At 43.3% G+C, this 20,401-nt stretch overlaps 1 protein-coding gene across 3 annotated transcripts in view; it reads left to right on the top strand.

The window, feature by feature from the left end:
- Positions 1-20,401, top strand: part of LOC139268469 (putative ferric-chelate reductase 1) — a 63,163-nt gene that overhangs the window by 33,492 nt on the left and 9,270 nt on the right. For 2 of the 3 annotated variants that reach the window (XM_070886671.1, XM_070886672.1), the window contains exons 9-12: positions 1,828-1,941; positions 6,557-6,672; positions 8,394-8,480; positions 14,890-14,987. In XM_070886671.1, the coding sequence (XP_070742772.1) occupies positions 1,828-1,941; positions 6,557-6,672; positions 8,394-8,480; positions 14,890-14,987 (415 nt within the window). Of the gene's footprint in view, positions 1-1,827; positions 1,942-6,556; positions 6,673-8,393; positions 8,481-14,889; positions 14,988-19,046; positions 19,313-20,401 lie in introns of those variants that run through there. The other variant, XM_070886673.1, reaches the window with a different exon arrangement.

The raw sequence follows: 20,401 nt of genomic DNA on the forward strand, positions 1-20,401 counted from the left end.
AGATTACAAGTTAGAGGTCGCTTCTGAAGCAGTCTAGTATAAGATCCCAGAGGGTCCAAATGATTCGAGGCTGACCTGTATTGGAGACAGTGATTTAACTTTATTCAGCACAAATGAGATTTAATATATTACAGTATTCAAGCAGCAGTTTAGAGTATAATTGCGACTTGAATTACCATTTCTACTCTGGATAGAAGCCGCAACCGTGTCTCTTGTCTCGCATCTCTCCTCATCCCCTGGGTGTCTCCTTGATTCTTGCTGAAATCTTCTCCTCCTCAGAAACTTCCACAATTTGTGGATATTAAGACCCCCTTCTTATATCCTTATACTCATTCAAAACCTACGGAGTCCTCCCAAACTAAACCAAACCAATCACTGGCTGACACCAAAACCCAAAATCCAATACCACGTTCGTAGAAACCTTATACAGGCTTTTAGTCTCGTGACACTCCTACATCATCTGTTTTTGACTACCAAGACCTGCATCTGGGGTAGTATTGGCAATATAAAAGAAATATTATAGAATGATCACAGCACGGATGAAGACTATTTGGCCTGTCAAGCCAGTGCCGGCTGGCTGCAAAGAGCACCTCAGCTAGTCCCACTCCTCTAAAATGTCTCCATAGGTCAAGATATGACCCCTGCTGTTGGCTTTTGTTTTTATGATTCACTGTGGATGTTAATGCATTTCAACACAATGGTAACTGCAGCTAGCCTTGGTTCCCAGGCTAACTGCTATCTATTTGACCATGGTAATCTCTTTCTCACCCCAGGTTGTCTGGTTACAGCTTACTCAGAATTTTTAAGTTTAAGAAAAAGGTTATGTTCTACATAATTCACGTTATCATAGCATGCGGTTGATTATTACAAACTTCTACATTTACTCCTTATACACAATATAGATCTAATACTGATAAGATATCAAAACAAGTATTTAAAAAAAACAACTAATCCATGATGATCTTGCAGTAGCAAGACCATGGAGGGATTTGAAAATGTAAACACACATTCAGAATTCACTGTGTTGTAGGGCACAGGAACAGTGGTCAGAGAAGACCAGGGTAACGAGCAGGGCAGCAGAGCTTGGGACCAGTTGAAGTCTGTGTAGAAAGGAGCAGGGTGTTGAAGGTCAAGACTGGAGACAGATCAGGTTCGGTAGCTGGAGTGCAAGATAAAGGTAAAGGCCGACAATGCTACATGGGTGGAAGTAAGCAGTCTTGGTGATGGATAAAATATAGTTTAAGCTCAGCTCCAGGTCAAACGAGACACTGAAGTTTTGTACTTTCTGCGAAAGCACTTAGGGTGGACCATGGAGTCAGAAGTAAGGCTATGAAGATTTTTGGTGGGAGTTGATCTGGAAGAATATAGTCTTGACAACTGGAGAAAGTTGTGGCTCATCCATAGCTTGATGTTGGACAAGCTACTTGACAACACCCATGATGGCAGTATTGGAGAAGTTGAGTTCAATGTTATCAGTATTCATGTAGAAACTTCTCATGCCAGTAGATAATATAAATGAGGATGAGGAGCCCAAGAATAGAACCTTGGAGCACTTTTGAGGTGACTATGAAGGGGCAGGAGGTCAAAGCCATCGCTAGAAATGTCCTGGTTATGTTAGAACAGAAAGGAGTGGAACCAATTAAGGGTGACACAAGGAGGTGGACTGGGGGAGATGGAATGGTCGACCATGTCAAATGATGGAGAAATAATATGCCGTGGTTGCAATTGCAAAGGACATTGGTAAATAATACACAGTATAAGGTTCTTTTTAAACACAAATAATGGCCTATTCCTACCATGCATTTAGACCTGTTGCTTATATTTCAGGACAAATAAGCAAGCATGCAAATATCCCATTCATCTCGACAGAGAAAGTAGATGTTTCAGTTATACAGCGAGCAGAAGGGAACAACGGCCGATCCATCTTCATCAAGACTCATGGTAAGGGATGTGAAAGTGGTTGCTAACTGTTTTGCTAACTCATCATTATAGAAACATAGAAAATAGGTGCAGGAGTAGGCCATTCGGCCCTTCTAGCCTGCATCGCCATTCAATGAGTTCATGGCTGAACATGCAACTTCAATACCCCATTCCTGCTTTCTCACGATCCCCCTAGTAGTAAGGACAACATCTAACTCCTTTTTGAATATATTTTGTGAATTGGCCTCAACAACTTTCTGTGGTAGAGAATTCCACAGGTTCACCACTCTCTGGGTGAAGAAGTTTCTCCTCATCTCGGTCCTAAATGGCTTACCCCTTATCCTTAGACTGTGACCCCTGGTTCTGGACTTCCCCAATATTGGGAACATTCTTCCTGCATCTAACCTGTCTAAACCCGTCAGAATTTTAAACGTTTCTATGAGGTCCCCTCTCATTCTTCTGAACTCCAGTGAATACAAGCCCAGTTGATCCAGTCTTTTTTGATAGGTCAGTCCTGCCATCCCGGGAATCAGTCTGGTGAACCTTCGCTGCACTCCCTCAATAGCAAGAATGTCCTTCCTCAGGTTAGGAGACCAAAATTGTACACAATACTCCAGGTGTGGCCTCACCAAGGCCCTGTACAACTGTAGTAACACCTCCCTGCCCCTGTACTCAAATCCCCTCGCTATGAAGGCCAACATGCCATTTGCTTTCTTAACCGCCTGCTGTACCTGCATGCCAACCTTCAATGACTGATGTACCATGACACCCAGGTCTCTTTGCACCTCCCCTTTTCCTAATCTATCACCATTCAGATAATAGTCTGTCTCTCTGTTTTTACCACCAAAGTGGATAACCTCACATTTATCCACATTATACTTCATCTGCCATGCATTTGCCCACTCACCTAACCTATCCAAGTCGCTCTGCAGCCTCACAGCATCCTCCTCGCAGCTCACACTGCCACCCAACTTAGTGTCATCCGCAAATTTGGAGATACTACATTTAATCCCCTCGTCTAAATCATTAATGTACAGTGTAAACAGCTGGGGCCCCAGCACAGAACCTTGCGGTACCCCACTAGTCACTGCCTGCCATTCTGAAAAGTCCCCATTTACTCCTACTCTTTGCTTCTTGTCTGACAACCAGTTCTCAATCCATGTCAGCACACTGCCCCCAATCCCATGTGCTTTAACTTTGCACATTAATCTCTTGTGTGGGACCTTGTCGAAAACCTTCTGAAAGTCCAAATATACCACATCAACTGGTTCTCCCTTGTCCACTCTACTGGAAACATCCTCAAAAAATTCCAGAAGATTTGTCAAGCATGATTTCCCTTTCACAAATCCATGCTGACTTGGACCTATCATATCACCTCTTTCCAAATGCACTGCTATGACATCCTTAACAATTGATTCCATCATTTTACCCACTACTGATGTCAGGCTGACCGGTCTATAATTCCCTGTTATATCTCTCGCTCTTTTTTTAAAAAGTGGGGTTACATTGGCTACCCTCCACTCCATAGGAACTGATCCAGAGTCAATGGAATGTTGGAAAATGACTGTCAATGCATCCACTATTTCCAAGGCCACCTCCTTAAGTACTCTGGGATGCAGTCCATCAGGCCCTGGGGATTTATCGGCCTTCAATCCCATCAATTTCCCCAACACAATTTCCCGACTAATAAGGATTTCCCTCAGTTCCTCCTCCTTACTAGACCCTCTGACCCCTTTTATATCCGGAAGGTTGTTTGTATCCTCCTCAGTGAATACCGAACCAAAGTACTTGTTCAATTGGTCCGCCATTTCTTTGTTCCCCGTTATGACTTCCCCTGATTCTGACTGCAGGGGACCTACGTTTGTCTTTACTAACCTTTTTCTCTTTACATATCTATAGAAACTTTTGCAATCCGTCTTAATGTTCCCTGCAAGCTTCTTCTCGTACTCTATTTTCCCTGCCCTAATCAAACCCTTTGTCCTCCTCTGCTGAGTTCTAAATTTCTCCCAGTCCCCGGGTTCGCTGCTATTTCTGGCCAATTTGTATGTCACATCCTTGGCTTTAATACTATCCCTGATTTCCCTTGATAGCCATGGTTGAGCCACCTTCCCTTTTTTATTTTTACGCCAGACAGGAATGTACAATTGTTGTCGTTCATCCATGCGGTCTCTAAATGTCTGCCATTGCCCATCCACAGTCAACCCCTTCAGTATCATTCGCCAATCTATCCTAGCCAATTCACGCCTCATACCTTCAAAGTTAGCCTTCTTTAAGTTCTGGACCATGGTCTCTGAATTAACTGTTTCATTCTCCATCCTAATGCAGAATTCCACCATATTATGGTCACTCTTCCCCAAGGGGCCTCGCACAACGAGATTGCTAATTAATCCTCTCTCATTACACAACACCCAGTCTAAGATGGCCTCCCCCCTAGTTGGTTTCTCGACATATTGGCCGAAAAAACCATCCCTTATGCACTCCAGGAAATCCTCCTCCACCGTATTGCTTCCAGTTTGGCTCGCCCAATCTATGTGCATATTAAAGTCACCCATTATAACTGCTGCACCTTTATTGCACGCACCCCTAATTTCATGTTTGATGCCCTCCCCAACATCACTACTACTGTCTGGAGGTCTGTACACAACTCCCACTAACGTTTTTTGCCCTTTGGTGTTCAGCTCTACCCATATAGATTCCACATCATCCAAGCTAATGTCCTTCCGAACTATTGCCTTAATTTCCTCCTTAACCAGCAATGCTACCCCACCTCCTTTTCCTTTTATTCTATCTTTCCTGAATGTTGAATACTCCTGGATGTTGAGTTCCCAGCCCTGATCATCCTGGAGCCACGTCTCCGTAATCCCAATCACATCATATTTGTTAACATCTATTTGCACAGTTAATTCATCACCTTATTGCGGATACTCCTTGCATTAAGACACAATTGCATTAAGGCTTGTTTTTTTAACACCCTTTGTCCTTTTAGAATTTTGCTGTACAATGGCCCTTTTTGTTCTTTGCCTTGGGTTTCTCTGCCCTCCACTTTTCCTCATCTCCTTTCTGTCTTTTGCTTTTGCCTCCTTTTTGTTTCCCTCTGTCTCCCTGCATTGGTTCCCATCCCCCTGCCATATTAGTTTAACTCCTCCCCAACAGCACTAGCAAACACTCCCCCTAGGACATTGGTTCCGGTCCTGCCCAGGTGCAGACCGTCCGGTTTGTACTGGTCCCACCTCCCCCAGAACCGGTTCCAATGCCCCAGGAATTTGAATCCCTCCCTGCTGCACCACTGCTTAAGCCACGTATTCATTTACGCTGCCCGCGATTCCTACTCTGACTATCACGTGGCACTGGTAGCAATCCCGAGATGACTACTTTTGAGGTCCTACTTTTTAATTTAGCTCCTAGCTCCTTAAATTCGTTTCGTAGGACCTCATCATAGGCAGTCCCTCGAAACGAGGATGACTTGCTTCCACGCTGAAAAGCGATGAGTTCACTGATGTTTCAATGAAGGGTCTAATATTCCGATCCCGAGCTACACCTTGACAGGTGGAAGATATCTGTGTGTGGAATTTTTTTAATGTATGGTGGCCGTTGCACACCAGCCACCACATGGGCTTGACAGAGCTAGGTCCTGGTCCAGTGGCGAGGATTAACCAGGACGACTGCACACACATATTGCAGTGTGGGCTGTGGCGCATGCTGCCCCTGGGCCCTCGCCTCTTCTGGGTCGCGAGCTCTCGTCTCTCCTGGGCCCCGATCACATCCCTCTACAAACTCTTGCCGCTCCTTCGCCCCGACCTCGCCACTCCTGCTGCCCACATTGCAGTCAGCAGTCGCCCCTCCAACCCCTGCTCTCTGAAGTGGCATGCTGCCACACGCTGCACCCTCTGATAGTCTTGCAGGCCGGGACCGCGACGATTTCCAGGCCGAGCCGCCGCACGCGGCTAACTGTTACTTCTACAACTAAGTAAATTCAATTATCGACGTTGAATCAAAATTAGCTTCTATTTTCTGCAAGTCATAACTACTCAAAATATTTCATATACCAAATTCTTTTCAACATGACACATATTTAACAATTTAGCTATTCGGCATAGATCGAAATATTATCTGCTTGCTTATGAGCTGTCATATGGCACCTTTTCTGAAAGGCAAGTGTGGCACTGTAGACCTTACCAAGTTTGGCACATGGTCTGTAATGAACAACCCCACTTTGCGCAGGCAGCAATTGATAATCACTTTCTTTTGGTGACTAGTGATGGCTTTTTTTAAATTGAGAAACCAAGGTCAAGGCCCATCGTACAGGATACCACCCCAGTTGTAAAGAGTCAGAGATGAGGTAAATCGTGAAGCGGGGAATGGATGATTTCAAGCTTGGGTTTCAAAAGTCTGAAAAGTATAGGATGATGGAAAAACTGAGATTTGCAAAGAAGAAAAGATCCTTGCGCATCCTTCCCACAATGCACTTTAGATTGACCTTAGTTTACAGTGCAATTCTCGAAGCTTGTTCCAGGATTTTGTATGTTCGTTGTGGCACAGGGAGTGCCTCATAATGGAGTATAAAATATGGAGAGATCTTGGTAATGGATGGGAATACAAAAAATATATAAAACCCTACCACTTTTCTATTTTAAAGCTGCACTGATGTTAATAGCCTGGATGACAACTGGAAGCATTGGCATGATAATTGCAAAATTCTTTAAGGAGATTGGAGGCACAAAGAAGATTTTGGGCAAGAATATTTGGTTTCAGGTAAGCTGTAGAAAGCTGATTACTTGTTTTCAGAATTGCCAACTAAATTGGATCATTATTGAGCCCTGGCCATGTTCCAGTGCATTCCCACTCTTTGTCGAAATACTCTTATCTGATAGAACTCAGAGGCACTGAGCCAAGCATTTGGTCAAGTAAATTGGCATAGTGACCAAACAGATTAGAGATTTAAATGCGTAGCTTAAAGAATGGTGTGGGAGGAAGGGGTTTCAGTTCATGGGGCATTGGCACCAGTACTAGGGAAAAAGGGAACTGTTCCAATGGGACGGGCTGCACTTAAACCGGACTGGGACCAGTGTCCTGGCGAATTGAATAACTAGGGCAGTAAGACAGGGCTTTAAACTGATGAAGTGGAGGTTGGAGGCTTCAGGAAAGAGTACATTTAAAAGCAGCAAGAGAAATGTTAAGGTTCTAGAGCAGAGTAGGATTTGGGGTAAAAATAAGCAGAGTGGATCAGGAAGGGACAGAGTAACAAAGGTAATAAGGCATCGATGGCTTAGGTGGCAATGTAAGTTGTGAGGAGGATTGCAAAGAGGCTTCAAGGGGACTATAGATGGGCTAAGTGGGCAAGAACATGGCAAATGGAATATAATGTGGATAAATGTGAAGTCATCCACTTCGATAGGTAAAAAAGAAAAGCAGAGTATTTTTTTTAAAGTTGAGATTGGGAAATGGTGTTCAGAGAGAAATGAGTGTCCTTGTTCACTAATCACAAAGTTAAAATGCAGGTACAGCAAGCAATTAGGAAGGCAAATGGTATGTTGGTCTTTATTACAAGAGGATTTGAGTTTAAGAGTAAAGACGTATTACTGCAATTATATAGGGCCCTGGTGAGACCACACCTGGAGTATTGTGTACAGTTTTGGTCTCCTTACCTAAGGAAGTATATACTTGTCATTGAGGAAGTGCAACAAAGGTTCACCAGACTGATTCCTGGGATGGAGAGATTGTCCTATGAGGAGAGATTGAGTAGACTAGATCCATATTCTCGAGTTTAGAAGAATGAGAGGTGATCTCATTGAAACATATAAAATTATTACCGGGCTTGACCGGGTAGATGCAGGGAGGGTGTTTCCTCTGGCTGGGAAATCTAGAACCAGGGGTCACCGTCTCAGAATAAAGAGTTGACCGTTTAGGACTGAGATGAGGAGAAATTTCTTCACTGAGTGTTTTGAATATTTGGAATTCCCTGCCCCAGGAGGCTTAGTTGTTGAGTATATTTAAGACAGATTGATAGATTTTTGGACATTAAGGGATATGGGGATAGTGTAGGAAAGTAGATATGTGGTAGACGATGAGACATGATCTTATTGAAATAGAGGAGCAGGCTCAAGGGGCTGAATGGCTGACTCTTGCTCCTATTTCTTGTGTTCTTAATGAGGTAGCTGTGTAGCTATGCTATTTTACTGTTATATTTTCTAATTTACTTATTTTCTGTTTTACTTTATTACAAACAATCTTGGCAATTCGAGCCCCTTGAACAGCTTGGAGCAATAGCTTCAATTGTTTATTTGTAGAGAATGGTTTGTTCTACAGTCACAGACTTTTGCTGATTGAGAAGAGGAATAACAATTTTTCTGATGGGGAAAGGTTCATTAATCATTGCCCATGCATGCTGTCGTCAGGTTGAAATATGTATGTTCACAGTAAATGACACAGAAATGAAAACATCATATGATGTACTCTTCTTTTTTTTTCCTTAGCTTCATTTGTCTCTGATGCTGCTAACTGTTGCAATAACAATCATAGGCTTTGTGCTGATATTCGTGCATGTGAAAGGTTGGAGTTACGTAAGTTCTCACCTTTAATTCATTTTTTAAAATGAGCAATCTGATAAGCTCAAGTGCATTTAGTCAATTTAAAAAAAATGATTAATGTTTGTATCATTACTTTAGGTAGTATTTCAGCACCAAAATTAAAATGTAATACGATGACTATTTCCAGAATATTATTTACTTCAGATTACCATTTCATCATATTAGATTTCTTGTAAAGGATGCACTTCCTGTGTCACAATTTTTATCACCCATTGTGACACTGAGTGCTTGGTAATGTCTGATGTTACGCCTGCTTATGCTACTTTTAATGAGCAAGCAGTCAAGTCTCTCTAAAAATTACCATCATAGAATGGTTACAACACAAAAGGAGGCCATTCGGCCCGTCGAGTCCATGCCGGCTCTCTACTAGAACACTTCAGCTAGTCCCACTTCCCTACTCTTTCCCCGTAGCCCTGCAACCTACAGGTACTTATCCAATTCCCTTTTGAAATCCACAGTTGAATCTGCCGCCACCACTTTTTCAGGCAGTGAATTCCAGATCCTAACCACGCGCTGCGTATAAATGTTTTTCCTCATGTTGCCTTTGGTTCTTCTGCCAATCACCTTAAATCTGTGACCTGTTTGTCAACACTTCTGCCAATAGACTCCATGATTTTGAACATCTCGATCAAATCTCCTCTCAAACGTCTCTGCTCAAAGCACAACAACCCCACATAACTAAGATCCTCATCCCTGGAACCAATCTTGTAAATCTTTTCTGCACCCTCTCTAAGGCCTTCACGTCCTTCCTAAAGTGCTGTGCCCAGAATTGGACATAATACTCCAGTTGAGACCAAGCCAGTGTTTTATAACAATTCTTCATAATTTCCTTGCTTTTATATCTCTGCCTCTATTTATGAAGCCCAGGATCCTGTATGCTTTTTTAAATCGCTTTCTCAACTTGCCCTGCCACCTTCAACGATTTGTGCACATATACCCCTGGGTTTCCCTATTTGTGCACCCCCCCACCCCCTATTCGTGCACCCCCTTTAGAATTGTGCCCTTTAGTTTATATTGCCTCCTCTTGTTCTTCATACCAAAATGTATCACTTTGCACTCTTCTGCGTTTCATCTGCCACGTGTCCACCCATTCCACCAGCCTGTTTGTCTTGAAATCTATCACTATCATCCTCATTGTTCACTATACTTCCAAGTTTTGTGTCATCTGCAAATTTTTAAATTGTGCCCTGTACACCCAAGTCCAAATCATTAATATATATCAAGAAAAGCAGCGGTCCTAATACTGACCCCTGGGGAACACCATTGTGCACCTTCCTCCAGTCTGAAAAATAACCGTTCACAACTCTGTTTCCTGTCATTTAACCAAATGCATATCCATGCTACCACTGTCACTTTTATTCCATGGGTTTCACCTTTGCTGGCAAGCCTAATTTGTGGCACTTTATCAAATGTCTTTTGGAAGTCCATGTACACATTGAACCGCATTGCCCTCATCCGCCCTTTGACAAATCCGTGCTGGCTTTCCTTAATTATTCCACACTTGTCCAAGTGGCAATTTTGTCCCTGATTATCGTTCCTAAAAGCTTCCCCACCACCGAGGTTAAGCTGACTGATCTGTAGTTGCTGGGTTTATCCTTGCACCCTTTTTTGAACAAGGGTGTAACATTTGCAATTCTCCAGTCCTCTGGCACCACCCCCGTATCCAAGGAGGATTGGAAGATTATGGCCAGTACCTCCGCAATATACAGCTTTGCTTCCCTTAGCATCCTAGGATGCATCCCATCCGCTCCTGGTGACTTACATACTTTAAGTACAGCCAGCCTTTCTAGTACCTCCTCTTTATCAATTTTTATCCCATCCAGTATCTCCACTACCTCCCCTTTCACTGATTGGTGCAGCAGCATCTTCCTTGGTAAAGACCAATGAAAATACTCATTTAGTACCTCTGCCATGCCCTCTGCCTTAATGTGTAGGTCTCCATTTTGATGCCTAATCAGCCACACCCTGCTTACCATTGTTTACTATTTATATTCCTATAGAAGTCTTTTGGATCCCCTTTTTATGTTAGCTACCAATCTATTCTCCTATTCTCTCTTTGTCCGTCTTATTTCCTTTTTCACTTCCACTCTGAACTTTCCATATTCAGCCTGGTTCGTTCTTGTATTTTCAATCTGACATCTGTCATACATGCCCTTTTTCTGCTTCATCTTACTCTCTATCTCTTTTGTCATCCAGGAAGCTCTGGCTTTGGTTGCCCTACCCTCGTTTCCTCCCCCCCTCCCCCCCCCCCCCCACCGTGGGAAATAACCTTGACTGTACCTGAACCACCTCCTCTTTAAAGGCAGCCCATTGTTCGATTACAGTTTTGCCTGCCAATCTTTTAGTCCAATTTACCCAGGCCAGATCCATTCACAACCCAGTGCAATTGACTTTCCTTCAATTAAGTACTTTTGCTCTAGATTGCTCCGTCTTTTTCCATAGCTAGTCTAAACCGTATGACACTGATAAATATTCCCCTACTGACACCTTGCTCTACTTGACCCATCTGAATCCCCAGAACCAGATCCAGCAATGCCTCCTTCCTTGTTGGGCTGGAAACATACCGATCAAGAAAGCTCTGCTAAACACATTTCAGAAATTCTTCCCCCTCTCTGCCGTTTGCACTATTGCTATTCCAGTCTATATTGGGATAGTTGAATTCCCCTTTATCGCTACTCTATAATTCTTGTACCTCTCTAATTTCCCAGAAAATTTTCTCCTCTATATCCTTCCTACTACTTCGCGGCCTATAGAATACACCTAGTAGTATAATGGCACCTCTATTGTTTCTACCCTCTAACCAACTAGATTATGTCCTTGACCCCTCCACGTAATCATCTCTCTCTCCAGAACGGTAATATTCTCAATCAATACTGCCATCACACCTTCCCTATCTTTCCTGAACACCTTGTATCCAGGAATGTTTAGTAGCCAATCTTGTCCTTTTTTGACCCAGGTCTCTGTTATCGCCACATCATATTCCCATGTGTTTATTTGCACCTGCAGCTCACCAACCTTATTTTACCACACTTTGTGCATTCACATACATGCACTGTAAACCTTTTTGTATTCTTAGTCTGACCCCACCTAATACCATACTATTTCTTACTCTAGTGCTATCTGTCTCTCCCAATCCTTTGTGTACCTTGTTTCTCCTTTCTAATGCTACATCCTGGTCGCCATCCCTCTGCTAAATTAGTTTAAACCCTCTCCGCAACATTAGCAAACCTCCCCATGAGGACGTCGGTCCCAGCTCTGTTGAGAAGCAACCCGTCCAGCCTTTACAGGTTCCACCTCCCTCCGAACCAGTCCCAATGTCCCAGGAATCTAGAGCCCTCCTGCACCATTTCTCCAGCCATGCTCTCCTTCTATTTCTATACTCACAAGCTCATGGCACTGGGAGTAATCCAGCGATTACTGAGGTCCTGCTTTTTAATCTCTTCCCTAGCTCCTTAAAATCTGCCTGCAGGACCTCATCCCTCTTTCTACCTATGTTGTTGTTATTGATTTGGCCACGACCTCTGACTGTTCACCCTCCCCTCTCCATGTTCTGCAGCCGCTCAGTGACATCCTTGACCCTGGCACTAGCGAGGCAACATACCATCCTGAAAATCACATCTGTTCCCCTAACTATTGAACCTCTCATCAGTATTACTTTCCTGATGATCCTCCTCCTCCCCCTGTACAGCTAAGCCACCCGTGGACTTGGCTCTGGCAGTACTTCCCGGAGAAACCATTGTCCTCACACCTGTATTGAGAGTGCGATGCACTCGACTCCTGCACTACCTGACTGGTCCTCCTTGTCTGTCTTGACGGTCACCCATTCCCTCTATGCCTGCACACTCTTGCGCTGTGGGGGGACCACCTGAAACATGCTATCCACGAAGCCCTCGGCCTTACGGATGCACTGCAGTAACACCAGCTGCTACTCAAGCTCAAAGCTGGAGCTCCTCCAGCTGACGACACTTCCTGCACGTGTGGTTGTCCTGGATACGGGAAGAGTCCTGGAGTCCCCACATGGCACAAGATGTGCATTCCACGAAACCGAGGTGCCCTGCCATGCCTCTACTTAATAAACTATTAAGTTTATTTCTGTTAAGTTACTTAACACTTTTATAAAAAAAAAAGTTATCACCAACAACTCAAGAACTCGCCAATCAGCTCCTTCCCTTGCACAGACATCACTTATCTAGCTCCCTGACAATCACGCTCCCGCGAGGCTCTTGGGCCTACCTTTATCTGCAGCCGTTCCTCTCGCTGTCCCACAGGTCTGCTCTCGTGTCTATTAACTTGGAGACCTTTTGGTTCTGTGGCTCCACTCCTTTTCAGTCAGATATCTCCACCACCTTCCTTCTCTCCACCTGCGCTCACAAAATTCCTCCCTGCTGGCGATTCGCTATGTTTGCGTCCTCCCAGCTCTGTGCTCAAGCTCATCCTTGTGTCACAGCATTTCAGTCATCCCATCAATGGTGGCACTGTTTCCCCTCCGATCTACCCTCTATGCCGTCGCATCCAGCTTCTGTGGAGCTGGCTTCCTGACTTTCTTTCCCTCCCAATACTTACCTCTTAGTTCTTCTAACTCTAAGCCTACTATCGCTCCCAGCTGCAATTTTTATTGTTTAATGTATCACTCGGCCCTGGTTGGGGAATTTGCTCTGTTGGCCAACTTATTCCCTACTGAAAATGTTGTCTGCTCCCGCTTGCTGCCCCTGCCTCACTCACTCATTAAATCCACACTGCTTTACTTCTGGGATCCTCTTGGGATATACCCACGTCACATGATCTACTGACAGTGGGGGAAAATGATTTGTGATTATTTCCAAATGGCCTTCAATGAGGTACTGCATAGTAGACTCGTAGAGCATGTGGAGTCAGGAGCAGAATGGATACAAAACAAAACTGACCGTCGGGTTAAGGGTAGCTACTCAGACTGGCAAAAGGTGGGAAGTGGCGTTCCACAGGGATCGATGCAGGGACCACTAGTTCACAATTTACATTAACGATTTGGAATTGGAAGTACGATTTCAAAATCTGCAGACGACACCAAATTGGTGGCTGTAGTCAATACAGATGTGACAAAGTACAAAAAGATTTTAATAAACTAGCAGAATGGGCAAGTAATTGGCAAATGAATTTCAATATAGATAAGTGTGAGGTGGTGCATTTTGGTAGGAAGAATAAAAAGGCTACATGCTGCTGGATAATAAGACTAAATGGGGAAGAGGAGCAAAGGGATCTAGGGGTACACATTTACAAAACACTAAAAGTAGCGACGCAGGTTAATGCCCAAAAAGCAAACCAATCACTGGGGTTAATTTCTAGAGCTATAGAATTGAACAGCAGAGAAGTTATGCTAAACTTGTATCATAAGAACATAAGAATTAGGAACAGGAGTAGGTCATCGAGCCCCTTGAGCCTGCTCCACCACTCAACAAAATCATGGCTGATCTGGCCGTGGACTCAGCTCCACTTACCCGCCCGCTCCCCGTAACCCTTAATTCCCTTATTGGTTAAAAATCTATCTATCTGTGACTTGAATACATTCAATGAGCTAGCCTCAACTGCTTCCTTGGGCAGAGAATTCCACAGATTCACAACCCTCTGGGAGAAGAAATTCCTTCTCAACTCGGTTTTAAATTGGCTCCCCCATATTTTGAGGCTGTGCCCCCTAGTTCTAGTCTCCCCGACCAGTGGAAACAACCTCTCTGCCTATCGAATCTTGGTTATACCACACTTGAGTACCCTGCACAGTTCTGGTCGCCATTTGTAAAAATGATATAGCGGGATTGAAGGTGTTATTAAAAAAACAAATTAATCTTGATAATGCCAAAACTGAAAGCGAATGCCTATCGGGAAAGGTTGTACAGACTGGGACTCCTTTCTCTAGAAAAGAGAAGGCCGAGGGAGTGACATGATGGAGGGCTTTTTAAAATCCTGAAATGGTTTGATAGAGTAGATGTGGAGAAAATGTTGCCACTTGTGGAGAATCCAAACTAGAGGTCATAATATAAGATAGTCACTTATAAATCCAATAGGGAATTCAGCAAACAATCTTTACCCAGAGAGTGGTTAGAATGTGGAACTCGCTACCACATGGAGTGAATGATGCAAATAGCATAGCTGCATTTAAGGGAGTGCTAGATGAGCACATGAGTGAGAAAGAAATAGAAGGTCATGCTGATGGGATTAAATGAAGAGGCTTGTGGGGAGCACAAACACCAGCATAGACCAGTTGGGCCGAATGTCCTGTTTCGGTGCTGTAGACTTGATGTAAGCAAATGCCTTAATTCTTCACCTTAAAATGTAAATACCCTGTATAATCTTTTTGCTAGATTATAGTGAAACCTTGCTTTTCCTATGTTTCTGTGTTTTTCTCTTGCAGAGTGCAGGAAATCACCCTTTGTTGGGTTGTATTGTACTGGGGCTCACACTGATTCAACCTACTGTAGCCATCTTCCGACCTGCACCAGACCACAAGAGGTCAGTTCAATAACAATTTTTCATCTCGTATTGTCGCGTGATGTAGTTTGAATCCTGAGTTTGTTCTGACATGGTTCATTCACAGCATATCATTTAACTATTTAAACAAAGACAGGTAATTGGATTCTGGTAATGTGAGGAAGACCAACTGAGCTGTAACACAAGGGGAATACATTTCTACCACGTTGAAACAGCTGCACATTTAGAATATGGAATTCATTGATGACACTGCTGAATAATGATGTTAGCAACCATGTTGCAGGAAATAAAGATGTTGACAATTTTTTTTGGCCTTGCAGAATTTCCAAGCAACTTTGCCATATTATAGAGACTGTACTGATCTTTTTGAGCAGTATTTTGGTTGAATCTTTACTGTTTTAACTATACTTCCGATTGTTCCCCCCACCCCCCTCCCCCCCCATATTGCAATGCAAATGTGGTTGCTTTTATGGCTTTTTGATTCTTGTGTGACATGCACCATTCTCCTTTGGTCTCATTATCTGAGGAAGGATATACAGGTGTGACATCGAAATCCGGAAACCTCTGAACCGAGGCTGTCAGGATTCCGGGGAGGGGGAGGAGAGGTGGGGTCGGGCTGAAGGCCAGGGAGTCTGGATGTCGGAACAATTTCGGTTTCTGGATGATCCTGCCACGGATCGGGCCAGATTCCGGATTCAGGAACTCCGGATTTTGGATGTCACACCTGTACTTATCTTGGAGGCGGTGCAACACAGGTTCACTACATTGGTCCCTGGGATGAGAGGGTTGTCCTGAGGAGAGATTGAGTAGATTGGGCCTATTCTCTCTAGTTTAGAAGAATGAGGGGTGATCGGGCAGGCGGGGTGGGGGGTGTTGACAAGGTAGATGCTGAGGTTGTTTGCCCTGGCTGGAGAGTCTAGTTGTGGGGTGGGGGGGTGGGGGGTGAAATAGCCTCAGGATAAGGAGTCGGCCATTTAAGACTGATGAAGAATTTCTTCACTCGGAGGTTTGTGAATCTTTCTTTGGAATTCTCTGCCCCAGAGGGCTATGGATGCTCAGTCGTTTGGTATATTCGAGGCTGAGATAAATAGATCGTTGGACTTTCGGGGAATCAAGGGATATGGAATTGAGGTTGAAGATCAGCCATGATCATCTTGAATGGTGGAGCAGGCTCGAGGGGCCGAATGGCCTACTCCTGCTAATTCTTGTTGTGTTCTCTTGCTGAGATCAGGCAGGTCAACTGCTGCCTGTTTTTTTTTTCCAAGCTTGTTGCTAGGGATGTGGTACAAATGACTCGCCTGCAGGGCTTTCCATTTCCCATGAGGAAGTGCACAAGCTCTGTTGCTGCTTCCTCTCTCAGACTGATAGAGCAGAAACTGGCAGTCACCCATTCTGAAACTAACGTGCTGCCACATGGAATTGTATTAGTCGCACTACAGTCCCTTTTTAAGAAACACAAGAAATAGCAAGGGCTACAAAAGCCCATTTGGTCCCCCAAGTACTCTCTGGTCCACTCTGGCAGCCAACTGAACAACCTTCCCCTCTCTTTCCCCCATCCCATCAAATGACTACTTGCCTTTTTTACTGCAGACAAAGAAGCACCCTAGCAGTATCTGATTTAAATTGACCTTTTAACTAGTTTATATCGATGAACTATGATCCTGTTTTATTTTAAACTGATATTCTGGACTTGTCTTAATCTGAATCTGAACCTGAACCTCCTGATGTTTATATAAGTCGGGGACTCCACTTTAATTGTCTTCTCCCCTTATCGCTCGTCACCCTCTGAATCATTCTGCTTGCTATTCTCTACTCTTGCTCCAATGCTGTACATTTGTAGCAATTGGAACATTACACAGCCATCCAAGTGCTGTGTGATCAGTGCACTGTGCAACCCCATCATTACCTCTGAAATTGTATTCTCCTGTTCTGGCTATATATCCTGGCACTTCTTTAGTTTTTTTTTAAAATGCTTCATCAGATTTTCCTGACTGAGAGTGCTCCTGATCCTTTTTTTTGTGAATCCTCCTGTTCAAAATCTATTCCATTCATTTTGTTTTACTAGTGTTGTGAAACACTTTGCATTCGGCATTTTATTTACCATCTGTCTTACATAACTGACTCAAATCCTTTTGCAAGTGTTTTTAACTGTTCCCACTTTGTCAAATTTGATCATCTTGTACTGCTGTTGGTTTTAGAAAATGTAATTGTTATGGAAATTATAGCAGACTCCACACTGGTACCATGATGTGGCCCTCAGGAGATTTCATCTTGCCGCATTGAATAAATCATTTTTATAACTTATAGTCTCTATTTTTACAAAATATTTACAGCACAGAAACAGGCCATTTGGCCCAATGTGTCCATGCCATTGTTTATGTTCCACACAATCCTTCTCCCAGCCCTCTTCGTCTAACCCCATTAATATATTCTATTTTCTCCCTCCTGTGCTTCTTTAGCTACCCCTTTAAATGCATCTATGCTATTCACTTAACTACTCCGTGGTAGCGAGTTCCACATTCTCACCACTCTCTTAGTAAAGAAGTTTCTTCTGAATTTCCTATTGGATTTATTAATGACTATCTGTGATCCCTAGTTCTGGTCTTGCCTGCAAGTGAAGACATCTTCTCTACGTCTATCCCATCAAATCTTTTCATAATCTTAAAGTCCTCTATCAGGTCACCCTTCAGTATTCTCTTTTCTAGAGAAAAGAGCCCCAGCCTGTTAAAACTTGCATTGCTGTTGAACAGTTTAGCGAATTCAGCACCTTGTTTTTTTCTTTCTGGAGTATCCATTCAGAACTAATCAGATTTCATAAAGAAGGATTTGAGGCTCAAGAGAAAATAAAGGCTTGTATAAGCTGCTAGCTAATGGAACGGCATATCTGCATCATTGGAATGGAGAATGTCTTCACACTGAGTGGGAATGTGTTTTTAGTTGGCTTAATGGCTCATGTCTAGGTAATTGATATATACAGAAATGTTCTTTATGATGCTTGAGAAAGCAGCAATGTATATCCAGGATCTTTTCTGAACATTCGCCAGGTGATGGTATTGGCTTTATTTAGCAAAATGCACAGTCAAACTTGCATTATGCAAATTGTAGGCAAACTCCAAACATAAAACAGGTTTTAAAAAAAAATGTAAACCCAAAATTATTCCTGACTGGTACACTAATAATTAATTGTACATTTAGGATAAATATCCCCGGTAGCTCAGTGAGTTTATGCTGTGAGTGATTGAGCCTTGCAGACTAAAGCTCGCTGGTTCAGTCCCTAATCTGTGCTCAGTAAACTGTTTTCCCTCATGACTGTAATTTGAGTAGCCCTGCTGGAACTTTGCAGGTGTCGCTAGGTTAAAATGCTCACTCCTTATCCTGCCAATCAGTCACGACCCCGATAAAGTGGATCCCAGGCCGGGCTTCACATTTTCTTTGATTCTTGATTGGACTTCTGAAGGATTGGGGCTGAGGGAAAGGGAGTTCCCATGCTGGGAATTTCCTTGGCCTCGGGGCTGACCACCACTGAGCGACCGTGATGCTGGTGTACATGATTCTGTTGGAGCGGTAGAACTGAGGCCCACCTGTCTGGGCCTGGATTCTAGTTTGGAGCCCCAGTGGACTGCAGGGATATCTGATTCCCTTATAAGGGCCAACCGGGCAGCAAAGATGGGCTTGCTGGCGAGCAGCTGACCCAGGCCGCTTTTCTTGCTCCCTCTCCTCTGGGTGCTCAAGATGTGCCCACAGTGGTATGGGTCCCTGCCGCTGTCATGTAAACAAAGTCACTTCCCCTAGACCTCAGATACTCCCATGGGGTCAGGAGTAGAAGTCGTGTTTGGCCACGCTAACGTTTTTCCACCAGCAGAGTGGGCCCAAGGATTTTCAGCCCTTTCATTTCCCCCTCCCTTTTGAATGAATGTTCTACTTCTACAGTGTGACTTTTATGTAATAACTTTGCAACAATTTATATGAATCTTTAAAATCCATTGACAAATTCCCAGATTTTTATTTGGGTGAGACAATCTCCCAGATTTGAGGGAGAAAAATTCCCTGAAATTTTCTATCTTTCTTACCAAAAATCAGGTCCAGAGATCTGCGACTATTGCACATTGAAGAATCTTTATCATGACGACAGCTATGTTATCACAATGGATACGCTTGCACATGCTGCAAAATTTTAGGATAAATATTTCAATCAGATTTGAAAAATATTTGTGTTGCTTAATGCTGGCTGTCAACATTTTGTAGCACACAGTCCAGTTGCAAATATCCGAGAAGTACTTTAATATTAAATTACCATGACAGTACTTTGTGATCGAAATTTAACTTGCATTACTTTTGGAACTGGCATTGAGCCCATAAAAATGGTGTAAATAATTGTTGGTTGTCATTTAGGATAACTGAGCCTGATTGATTGCTGTGTTCTTGAGATTTAATCAAAATAAAACACATTTTTCTTGGAATTGACTCTGCTTTGGTGCTTGAAAATAAAAACAAACACACAAAAAAAAAACCTCCCGGGTGTTAAGTCACCAATAAAAATTGATTTTTAAACTTCCTTAACAATTTAACTTGTCCTTGAGGGGAGGCAGTTAGTGACAAAGGTGTGGCATTTATTGCAGGAGCAGAGAATGAATGGTTCGGGATTTCCTGTTCATTTGGAGAATAATTTTGACTCGTCTATAATTAAGAACATAAGAACATAAGAAATAGGAGCAGGAGTAGGCCATTTAGCCCCTCTAGCCATTCAATAAGATCATGGCTGATCAGCGCCTCGAATCTACTTCCCTGCCCGCTCCCCATAACCCTCGACTCCCTTGTCATTCAAAAATCTGTTTTTCCACCTTAAATATATTCAAAGATCCAGCCTCCACAGCTCTCTGGGGTCGAGAATTCCAAAGAAATTCCTCCTCGTTTCTGTTTTTAAATGGGCGACCCCTTATTCTGAAACTATTGCCCCTAGTTCTAGATTCCCCCATGAGGGCAAACATCCTCTCTGCATCTACCTTGTCGGGCCGCCTCAGACTCTTGTATGTTTCAATAAGATCACCTCTCCGTCTTCTAAACACCAATGAATATCGGCCCAACCTGCTCAACCTTTCTTCATATGACATTCCCTTCATCTCAGGAAACAACCTAGTGAACCTTCTGATTGATAGCGGACAGATAGACTGCTGAGTATGTGGGTAGTTGTATGGTTGAGGGAAGTGATGGAGCAATGGAACTGATGCTGTGCCTGTGGATGATGCCACTGAAGGGCAGCATGTCATTGAGGGAGCCAAAGATAAATCCTTGGCAGATTCTGGAGTTGTCATTCATGAGCAGGCAAGATGTGCATATGGAAGTCAATCAAAATAATGACTAGAAAAAAGTATCTTTTTGTTGTAATTTTTACATAATTAAAATTAGTTGTAATTTTTTTTAAAGCATAATTATCA

This window comes from Pristiophorus japonicus, chromosome 8 (assembly GCF_044704955.1).
Source record: "Pristiophorus japonicus isolate sPriJap1 chromosome 8, sPriJap1.hap1, whole genome shotgun sequence".
NCBI classification, from domain to species: domain Eukaryota; kingdom Metazoa; phylum Chordata; class Chondrichthyes; family Pristiophoridae; genus Pristiophorus; species Pristiophorus japonicus.